Genomic DNA, 11,211 nt, shown 5'->3' on the forward strand with positions numbered 1-11,211 from the left:
ATGATATAACTCAAGCTCGAGAATTTTGGGCCGCCAGGCAGTGCTGTTTCTCCCACGCCACTCTCTTGAAAGTTGTCCACTTTACCATTTGACCTTTCCAGTGAGACCATCAGAGGGAACGCTGCTGCTGTTTTCCAGCTGAGTGAATTCCAAACAAATGGCGTTCAGTCTTGGTTAAGGACAGCTGATAGGGAAGCAGAGAAAAGGGGAAAGTGCACGGCCGAGGCGACTGATTCGGCAGGCAGCCAAGCAGGGCCGCGCACAAGGGGGGGTCACGGGGGCGTGGTCATCCACGCAGCCTGCCTGCCTGACTGTATATACAGAAGACTCAAGTGCAGCTCCACACATCCTCTGAGACACACACGCACAGCAAGACGGATTTCTTGATACTGGTGGATTATTCAGAAAGAAGTTGGACTTTTGCCAGAAGGTAAAGTGACAAACACAGGTTGGAGATTCTTCTTTCTTTGTACTATGTTGCGCTCATAACTTTTGGCTGACTCTGTTTGATGATCATGGTTTAGTTCTGGGGCTTTAGAGACGATTATTTCAAAAGCCTGAGATGACCTCTTCCACAACCTCATCAAAAAGCTTGTTTGTTAAGGCTAGGTTGTGGATCAAGTGCTTTATAATTTTTTATTTTACACATTTTTGTCCTTCAACGGTTGGGACCAGTTGACCAGAACTAGTTACACTAAACTAACTGCAGTCATTGTATTTTTAATGTGTGCAAAAAGCACACTTTAATTTCGAGTCTGCTTTGAACTTGTTTGCCTGCTCTTTGTACTTCACAATATAAATTGTGGTTGGGACCAGTTGACCAGAACTAGTTACACTAAACTAACTGCAGTCATTGCATTTTTAATGTGTGCAAAAAGCACACTTTAATTTCGAGTCTGCTTTGAACTTGTTTTTCTGCTCTTTGCACTTTACAATATAAATTTCACCTTCCACACCTGAGCAAATGTTCAGCTGAATGGCATCGATTTGAAACAATACACATGAAGAATGTCTGACTCATCGTGTGTAATGTAAAGTGTGACTCAAAGTCCATGCATTGGGGTCAGAGGTCACATGGAAGCATGACAACCTGCTCCAAAAGACAATCGCTGCGTCCGTCATAGCCACGCAAATACTTAATGAAAACGACGTTCTCACTGGTGCCAAATGGAGAAGCGCTGCTCGGCGGCATTACAATTCTTCATGGATGAATAACAAAAGGCCAAACTGCACTATTCCATTTTTCGTCTTTCATCATATTTGATCTGAGTTTCCAATATTTGTTTTCCCCACCATGGCAATGTAAGCTGTTATTGCCACCGCCGCTGCTGCAACAAAACATTTGTGTAAAGAAAGAGTGGCCCTGCCCATCCCATAATGCCATACGTGTGTGTGTGTGTGTGTGTGTGTGTATGTGTGCATACAACAAAAGGCACAGTCATGCAGAAAACAGCGCAGCAAAGATCTCTTCCGAAGCTTCACTTCATTTGGACGGAGGGGGGACTCTCATTGTGTCCTATGATCAGATAGGATAATTAATGATGCTCTTTAAGTAAGCAGCATGCCAAGCGCTTCACACAATGATACATAATTGAGAGTGGAGGGGAAGGGGGAGGGGCTTGGCATGGGAACTAACTGTACACGGGAAATGAACACATAGCTAAATGTGCACGGTTCAACCACTTTAATGGCAGACATGTTGAGGTGGGTGATCGACTTATGTCCAGTCTAGGTCAAAACATACACACCACAATACTGCAGTCCAGCGATACTCGAAAGTTATAGGTATGCTCCTCTTGGCCACCAGGGGGCGATATAATAGACATGATGCTCATGTGGCTCTACATAGAGGACAAAGAAGGTATGCCTGTTAGATTGCATGCTTGCGCGTGTTATTAGCTCTCCCAAGGCATTTTGCATCCTTTGTTAGCATGTAGCTAAAAATACTTGCTTTTGAAATGCTGCACTCGTAAAGTAAGCAACGCTTGAATCCAAGTGCAACACAAAATATGCTAAATAAGGGCATTTACGAGGCACAAAAATGTGGGAAATGCCTCTGTGCATGCCTGGGAAGCAGCCCTTCTCCGTGACCTCCCCCATCATGCATCACTCTTCATTTGGAGAACTTTTCCATCACTTCCCGCTAAATGGAGCATCGCAGTTAGCCGCTTGTTTGTCTTGGCAGTTTGATTTAATTCCATCTCCCCCCCGCAGACTCGTCATGAAGCTCTTCCTCGTACTTGCCGCATTGCTCCTGGTGGAGGCGGAGGGAAATGCGGCGCGAAGCCAGTGGAGGAGGTCCAAGAGGGAGCTTTCTGCTTCGCTACACATGGGTGGTATCCGCGACCCGCTGGGCTCGTACTGCCAGCGGCGAGGCGGCTGCTGCCCGGGACGGGACGACCTGTGCACCGTGCCCTACTTAGACACCATCTGCTACTGTGACCTCTTCTGTAACCGCACCGTGTCTGACTGTTGCCCTGACTTCTGGGGGCACTGTCTGGGCGTGGACCCCCCCTTCATTGGTATGTATCGTGTATGAGGATGGGGGGAGCTGGGGGGGGTATAAATCGCAGATTTTTCATCTCCACCTGCCTGAAACGTCCAACATGCTGTTGTTTGCTCGGACCCTCCAAATATTTGTGGCTGACTTTTTTTAATGTAGGCCTTCCTCCAAGCTTTCTTAAAGGCAAGCCGTGGAAATGTGCCCTCAACAGCAGAAGTCCACCTGAGAACAGAAGGCCTCTTATGAAGGGAAGGTGGAAGGTGGGAGGTCGGGACAAAGAATGTTGACTATGTAGGGGGGGGGGGGGCTCAGATGGGCCACGGGGGTTGCAGGACAGGAGCTGTAAGAAAGGCTCTTTCCGTTTTCGTTCCATCATGTTCTCGTGTCTGGAAAATTCCCGGAATCTCAATCAGCATCCGAGAGACTCTGACTGTGTAATGACATAAGCGGCTGCACTCACTTGCCTGGGTGGAATTGTGGCCTCCCTCAGAGGGGGGCCTCGCTGCGCAATTCCCTCGCCGCACCTGACGAGGAAAGCTGAGCACCTCGGAAATTCTCCGCCAGCCCGCGAGGGAAATTGCACTTAATCGGCAACATTCCCCATGCACGAAAGAATGTCACACACATTCCGATGGGAGATTTTGAGGAATTCTTTGAAAGCGAGCTTTGAAGAGTTACTCGCGCTCCTCCGTCGTCTACACTTTGCCACAGCGCTCCCATTTCTTCCTTTTCGCTGGATTAGCGGAGCTCAGCGCCCCTTAAGCGCAATATCAACACATCGCGCACGGCGGCCATTTTGAGGCATTCTTGAGAGTTCACCTGTGAATTGTTTGTCTCCTTTTAGGCTCCTGTGAACGAAACGGGATCAAGTTCCTCTCAGGACAAACATACAAGGACAACTGCAACTTGTGGTATGTTCAAAAACAGAACAAAACAAAACAAATAGTCCTTCACTTATTTCAACACAAGCATTACATATCTGCTCACAAACTCACAGCTGTTCCAAAGTGTCTTGGGGAGTTATGATAGGAAACGTCCCGAAAAGTAAGAATGGAAGTGATAGATAATGGCAGCCCAGCAGACACGCATGCGAGCACGCACACCGGCTGCTAAAAATAGCTGCAAAACATCACATATGTTCTCAAGCAACAAACCCACCTTGTTCGTTGGTCTTTGTGCTCTCCAAGAATGCACAACTCCCACTCGCTCACTCTCCGATCATTTCCTGAAGGCGCATCCTCCCCTCCGGTCCCGCCTGACTCATCTTCCGCTGTTCCGCTCCCTCCTCTGTGGAGCTTATCGGAGTCTTCCTGCGTTGATTTAGATTCATTTGAACAACTTGTTTCCATTTCTTTGGGCTATTTACGATCCTGCCCTGGCAACAAGAGTGCACAGAAATGGTTGAATTGATGTTGTGGCAGTTAGGATTGCACCCTTTGAACACTAACCTGTCGAATTACTTGACACCCTGCAAGTGCCTCCTTCCATGTCTTTGAAATTTTCAGGCAATAATTGAAATAATGAAATTAATGAAGGTGCTAACTTTATTCATTCATTCATTCATTCATTTTTTATTTATTTTTTAGCACATGCGGCACGACGGGACGGTGGGAGTGTGAACAGAACGCCTGCTTAATGGACAGCAACATGATCCAGGCTATCAACAGAGGGAATTATGGGTAAGGCAAGACACACACACTTTTTTACCTCCTCGGACGAGCTCGTCGTTCTGTCAGTTTTTGTGTCAATCTTGGGGTGGGGTGGTTCTAACCAGGTGGAGGGCTGCTAACTACAGCCAGTTGCACGGCATGACATTGGACGAGGGTATCCGCTACAGACTGGGCACGCAGAGACCCTCCAAAAGCATCTTGAACATGAACGAAATCCAGGTAAGCGGCCATCTTGAGTCACAGGGTCTTCTTTTGTCTGGAGATCAAAAGGCGCTAATCGGGTCGGTATGTGGCTGTGGCCTGTTGTCTGCACGTTACATAAGACCCTGAGCCAAACGCTCCAACGCGCCCGTCCCCAGCATTCCTCTTTGCGCCCTTGTCACTGTCGACGTGTTGCTACCGGCACCTGTGTCGCCGCCATTTGTGGAATTTGTTGTTCCGTGTCTTAGATGAACATGGATCCTCAGGGCGAAGCCTTGCCCTCCAGTTTCAACTCGGCTGACAAGTGGCCAGGCAAGATCCACGAACCTCTGGACCAGGGCAACTGCGCCGCCTCCTGGGCCTTCTCGACAGCGGGTAGGCTGCAAGTGCACGCAAGTTTGCTTGGCTCTCGTCAGAAGGGAAACTTTCAAAGATTTTCTCCTGTTTTTGTTTAGCTGTAGCATCGGATCGAATCTCCATCCAGTCCATGGGTCACATGACCGCTCAGCTGTCCCCGCAGAACCTCATTTCCTGCGACACTAAGAACCAGGCCGGCTGCGCCGGGGGCCGCGTCGACGGAGCATGGTGGTATCTCCGGCGCAGAGGGTGAGGACTGAGCCACGCCCCTCAAACTACAGACTGGCCAATCATAGAGCCTCCATAGTTTTTTTTTTTTAAGCGATCTGGTCACATCCGGCCCCAATGCTAAGGAACACTACGCTAACTGTGATTTGATTTTGGTTTTGTTGAGGGTGGTGACGGAAGACTGCTACCCGTACAGCGCCCCGCGACCCACGGCGACTGAAGCGGCCCGCTGCATGATGCAGAGCCGCTCAGTGGGCCGAGGAAAGAGGCAGGCCACACAGCGCTGCCCCAACGCGCACAACTACCTGCACAACGACATCTACCAGTCCACGCCGCCCTACAGGCTCTCGGCCAACGTAAGTGTAGCGCAGCGTCCGCCTAATCATGCGGAGCCTTCCTTATTTGGGCAAAGCATCACCTTATGTCGGCTTGCATCGAACTAAACGATAGCCAATGCCTCCTTCAGTCATCCGAGCCCGCCTGTGAAGTCAATAAGTCAGGCATTAAGGACCTGGGGGGGGGCAGGGATCAATCTTGTTTTTCGACTTTTTAGCGCCCTTGAGGAATGTAACGCTATCTCTCCATTTATGTTGTCTCTTGCAGGAAAAGGAGATTATGAAGGAGATTATGGATAATGGCCCCGTGCAAGGTGAGGTCACGCATTTTCATTTATTTCACTTTGTGTCCATTAGGAAATGTTTCAAAAGAAAATACAGTCAGCTGCAGTAGCGTTAGGCTCAAGTGTTCTTTATAGAAAACAAAATGAGACAGCCAACACAGGCACAGTAACAATGTATTCATCCATCCATCCATTTTCTGAACCGCTTAGTCCCCACGGGGGTCACGGGCGTGCTGGAGCCTATCCCAGCCGTCATCGGGCAGTAGGCGGGGGACACCCTGAACTGGTTGCCAGCCAATCGCAGGGCACACAGAGACAGACAACCAATCGCACTCACACTCACACCTAGGGACAATTTGGAGTCTTCAATCGGCCTACCAAGAATGTTTTTGGAATGTGGGAGGAAACCGGAGTGCCCGGAGAAAACCCACGCAGGCCCGGGGAGAACATGCAAACTCCACACAGGGAGGGCCGGAGGTGGAATCGAACACGCACCCTCCTAACTGTGAGGCGGACGTGCTACCCAGTGTGCTACCCAGTGTGCTACCCAGTGCGCAAACGAGCCGCCGACAATGTATTCATTTGAAAAGAAAAATTCTTCACTTGTGTTGGCAGCTTCTTCGTCCATTTGCGTGCGGCATGACATCTAAATGTTGCTTGCCATTTTGTAGTTTCAAAATGACACAAAGTAAATGTGCACTTTTTTTGGGTGGGTGCATGATGTCATGGTGCCTGACCTGCCGCTAGAGAGTTTGATTGTCCGGCTTTGACCCCGGTCAGCTTCCGTAACTGCGCCCGCCTCACAGTCTGGTGCCCGTCTGGCCGCTGTCAAGTTTCACTGGAATAGGCCATGTACACATGTGCGTGTTTTACTTCTCATCTCATTGGCCAGGAAGACACGTTGGCTTCATGACAAGTTTCCTTTGAATTCCTAAAACAAGGCTGGTGCACGTGTGTCCACTTGCCTATTGTTAGCTGATTTGCGGCCCCGGAGTCAAACTGGGAAAATTTGCCCGTGTATGAAAAGTCAGGAAACAGCCTGTTGCGGTGCTTCATCTTGTGTTGCTAATTGTGTGCTGCGTTTGACGTTGTGTTTTTGATGCCCGGCAGCCATCATGGAGGTCCACGAGGACTTATTTGTATACAAGAGCGGCATCTACAAACACACGGACGTCAGCTTCACTAAGCCCCCGCACTTCCGCAAGCACGGCACTCACTCGGTCAGGATCACCGGGTATGTAAACGCATCTTGTTGCGACACGCCGGAAACATCGAGAGGGGTTAGACTCCAACCCCCTCCCTCACCACAAGTGTGCAGACCGCAAATATGCAGACGACTGCCGCACCTGGCCTACCTGACTTGCGGCTCTGTCATCGGTGGGCGGCCGGACATCTGCCACTCTTTTATTTTTTGTTCCCTCCCCTCACCGCATCTGAGACAAAACACAAGCGCTATCTCGAGACAATCAGCTGCTTTGAGGCTCTTTTTTTCAAGGAATGCATGTGTGTGCGGGAGGTTTCAACTCTTGAAATTCTTCACTCATCTGTCTGATGTCAATGAGACGTTGCTTTACAAATGAGGAAAATGAGTGGCTCCTTTTAATCAGCCAAAGAAATGTGGGAGGAAAAAGTGCACACAGCCCTAGGCCTGAAAAAAAAAGTACTTTCAGGTAGCCTAAGCAACAGGTGGTGCTCGAACCCCCAGCCATCAGGCCGTCCTAGCCAATCCCAAAGTCATTACCAAAAAAGGCAATCTTGTCTAGATGTGGAAAACCTTTTGGGAAAACGTCAGCTTCCCAAAAAGCAGCTGTGCTTGTGTAGCGGCCGTTGGCGAGGAATGGATGTCACATCCAAACACCATGAACCTTCAAAACATGGCACGATTAGCGTGTTTACACCAAAACACGACGGAAGGTCGAGGTGACCGCTCTCAAAGGTGACGGCGAGAGCGGCCAGGGTCGTTCCGGGCCAGCGAGGGCACCCAGCCGGCAGGCGTGCGAGTGTTTTGATAGCACTACGCGTCCCTTTAAGCCTGTGGCCTGGGAAAGTTTGCGGAAGCGGCATTGAAGTCCACTGTGGTGGAAAGGCCCATTGTCCGGGCCGGCTGCTGATCCCGAGCGTGGCCGACAGAGGATCAGGGGGTCAGGAGGTCACGGCCGGGCCGAGGCAGGCGTGGAGTGCTGCCATTTTGTCCTCTACCGCCCTCTACCTAAACATTTGATTTGAGATTAGGGAAAATGTTCTTCTGATTTCTTTGCATCAGCTCTGACTGGTTTTGCAACCAAAAACTTCTATGCTGCTCGGAGCTTTGTCATGACAGCAGCCGTGAACTCCTGACTGACAGCCGAAGGTGTGCCAATCGGTCCGTTTCCCAGAACCGCTTTACCTCCTCTTTGAAGATAAAATGGTGTCGGCCACCGGGAGTCTCTCAGGGGGGAAACTGAAAATTCCGGAGTGCTAAAAACAGGATGGGAGGACAAGCGTTTGTTGTGCAAGACGGCAAGACTCAATGGGAATTTTGATGGAGCCTTGCCAAGAGGTCCCGAGCGCACAGAAGTTGCCAAACGAGACAGCCGGCCGAGGAATGGCTTTTTATTTACTTGAGTGTATTTCTGAGGTGGAGGCGGCACGGGCTTCCTCGTAACCTGTCCTCTACTTCCTGCTGTAAATCAGGAGAGGGGAAAAGCAAGTTTTCATGTTTTTAGAAGATCTGATCGAGGTTGGAAAGTTGTCTATAAATACTCCTTTTTCCAGGATGTTGTTGAGTAGCACTTCCTGCTGAGCTGACGAACGTTGGCATTGCTCAAATTCCATCAACTGGTTGGCACGCCTAGCTAGCTAATTTCTGTCTCTTTGGCATTTGGCCTTCAAACGGTTCCGTCACCACTGAACTCATTTGCCATCATGACATCGAGTCAAAACCCAAGACCATAACCAACCGTCTTCTCGGCTTTCTTCAGGTGGGGTCAAGAGTGGGACTCTAACAGCGCTCCCAAGAAGTACTGGGTAAGGTTTTGGAAGACCGCACACTTTCTGTCATCGTCAACCGCTTGAAATGACTTGACCTCAACTTGTGATCTTAAAGATTGCCGCCAACACCTGGGGCAAGAACTGGGGCGAAGACGGCTACTTCCGCATCGCCCGCGGTGACAACGAGTGCGAGATCGAGACCTTTGTGATCGGTGTGTGGGGCAGGGTCACCGTGGAGGACATGCACAACCACCAGCACCAGCGACGCCGCCACGTTTAGAGCCCACACAGCAGGAGCCTCAGAACTTCACCCTCCCTCACACCAACCAACCAACCAACCAACCAACCAACCAACCAACCAACCAACCAACCAACCAACCAACCAACCAACCAACCAACCAACCAACCAACCAACCACCGCATCTCGGCTGGTTTTACTTGCCTTGACTAGCGTCTGAAGAAGCACGCGCATCCACAATTCCTCCGATCAAGAGAAACGCAGGCGGCAAGGGGGATGATGAAAAGACAAACAGTTTGAACGGAGCGGAGCAGTTTTGGGCAAACAGGCACAAATCCCCCAAAATAAGCCACAGAGACACGCCCAGACATTCTCTGGAATACAAGCCCCATGCATCTAAACTGTAGGCGGTTGACTTTCATAGTTTCACCTTCAGAAAAAAAAAAAATTGTTTGGGCCAGAACATATGAAACAAAAGGCAGTGAGTCAAGTCATTATGATGACACGTTTGCTCAAAGTAGTCTTAAGGCGCATAGATGCTATCTTCATGTTGCCGTGTTATTCTAAGATTTTATTTTGCTACCCGTTGTACTGTATTTGATTATTATAATTTACAAATCCAACACTCATGTGACTTATTTTTATACTTTGATTGAGTTGAACCAAAAAGAAAAATGCAAAGAAAAATGCAAGTTTCTCAGCAGTGATGGATAAATAGAAACACCTTAATAAACAGACAATGACGTTAGATAGGTACACCTGCCAAATAATGATCCATTTGAACTCTCATTCCAGAAGAAACACTGGGTGACTATTTGACCTGCCAAATGGTGAGCTCACTTATAGCTATCCTTCCTTTAACCAGCATTGAGCAGCTATTTGACGTGCCAAATAGTGAGCCAACTTAAAACTAGATCGTATTCAAGCCATTTTGAAAGTGTGCAACATGTCTGCGTTGCGGATTGTGAGGGGTGCGGCGGGGCGGGCGGTCTACTTCCCCCAAGTAGGGATTTTCAGCTCTCACTTGAAAGTGACCTCGGCTGTTATTTTGCTGGTCTTCAATTACGCTCCTCTTCAAGCGCCGTAATCCTGCCTCGTGATCTTTCGCACCGTCGCTTCTTCCTTCAAACTTCAAAGATAAACGCATGTACGCAATTGGATAGGCAGGGTGCAGTGTGGCGTGTCCGCCGTCCTCCATTATGTTGTGGTCCAGACGTGAACCCCCCCCCCCAAAAAAAATGCCATCATCCACTCCACATTGTTGTGTGTGTATGTATGCGTGTGTGTGAGAACGCCACACTCACTCGTGTGTGTCATTTATTTATAAGAAGTAAATTAAGCTACGCAGTGTTATTCCGCTCGTATCTGTGCAATGTTCGTCTCTCGGTCATGTGGTGCGCATTGCTTGTAATAAACGCGAGTGAGTGTCCACTTGCGCCGCACATTAAAGTCTTTCCATCACCTTGCTGTCTCCATATTGTAATGTTTTTGTTGGTCCACTTTGCTGTATCACTCCATTTTGCCCGTAATCTCCTCTTGGGTAAAAATAGTCATTGCCGGTGCCGCCACATAATTCAGCAATAAAAGCTTATCTGGTGGTAGCAGCCGCAGATCAAGTCCAAGTACGGAAAAGTTGGATTGCGTTGTTTACATTTCTCTCATTGTTTGCACGTCAGCTGGCACAGAAAGCAGCCGAGCTATCTCAGCGGCGTGTGACGCAGTCCCGCCCGAATGAGGAAAGCGGGACAATCGGTGCGGACCTCACTCTGGCACAAATTAACAAAGATTTGCAGACAGCATCAAAGGAAAACATTTCACTTGTGCAAAAAATGCTGCCAAGTAAAAATCTCCTCAGCAAGCCTACTTGCACAATAGTAAAATATTTTTTTTCGAGTATTAAAATTCAATCAGTGATCATCAGTTATTTTTTCAGAATTTATTAGCATTACAGAGGGATAACTTAATTTAACATGGTACTGGCCATATGCTTCAAGTTCTCTCCTCAAGCACAAAACATGGCTTGTGCTGCCATCTCGTGGTCATTTTGAGTACATAGAGAGAAAAGAAAGTAGTGAGTATTGTAATGATATGAGCAAATGGAGATCTGCTTATCATTGTTTATGTGAATGTCGCATCTACCTCCGGACAGCAGAGGGCGCTTGAAGATGGAGAAAATGAAAAGGACAACAGAGTGAATGTTCCGGGCTGTCGAGTGTATGGATGAAGCGAGTTGAAAGAAAGTAAAAGTTCTTCTTCCTCAATATACGGTTTGGTTATCCCACAAAGAAAAACACAACACAAGTATCTCCACAGAAAGAACAGTTCAAATTAATGTCCCTTTTATACACCTCTTTTACCTTGTTCGTTAGGAAAAAAATATTTTATTCACCATCGTCCATACTTTTTTCCAGTCATCACTAACAGT

The 11,211-nt window shown here is 48.5% G+C and overlaps 1 protein-coding gene across 3 annotated transcripts; it reads left to right on the plus strand.

Annotated features, from left to right (window-relative positions):
* Nucleotides 1–265: 265 nt before the first annotated feature.
* On the plus strand, nt 266–10,247 carry tinagl1 (tubulointerstitial nephritis antigen-like 1). 3 transcript variants are annotated; one of them, XM_049750844.1, is made up of 12 exons: nt 266–430; nt 2,215–2,522; nt 3,348–3,414; nt 4,090–4,182; nt 4,278–4,392; nt 4,623–4,749; nt 4,830–4,980; nt 5,126–5,315; nt 5,563–5,608; nt 6,689–6,812; nt 8,539–8,584; nt 8,664–10,247. In XM_049750844.1, exons 2-12 carry the CDS (start codon nt 2,222–2,224, stop codon nt 8,826–8,828), a joined length of 1,425 nt encoding a protein of 474 aa, XP_049606801.1. In that variant the 5' UTR covers nt 266–430; nt 2,215–2,221; the 3' UTR covers nt 8,829–10,247. The 3 variants fall into 3 exon arrangements, with proteins under 3 accessions (XP_049606801.1, XP_049606803.1, XP_049606802.1); XM_049750845.2 differs by having other exon boundaries at nt 300–448; XM_049750846.1 differs by lacking the exon at nt 6,689–6,812.
* Nucleotides 10,248–11,211: the final 964 nt, after the last annotated feature.

This window comes from Syngnathus scovelli, chromosome 19 (assembly GCF_024217435.2).
Source record: "Syngnathus scovelli strain Florida chromosome 19, RoL_Ssco_1.2, whole genome shotgun sequence".
In the NCBI taxonomy this organism is placed as follows: domain Eukaryota; kingdom Metazoa; phylum Chordata; class Actinopteri; order Syngnathiformes; family Syngnathidae; genus Syngnathus; species Syngnathus scovelli.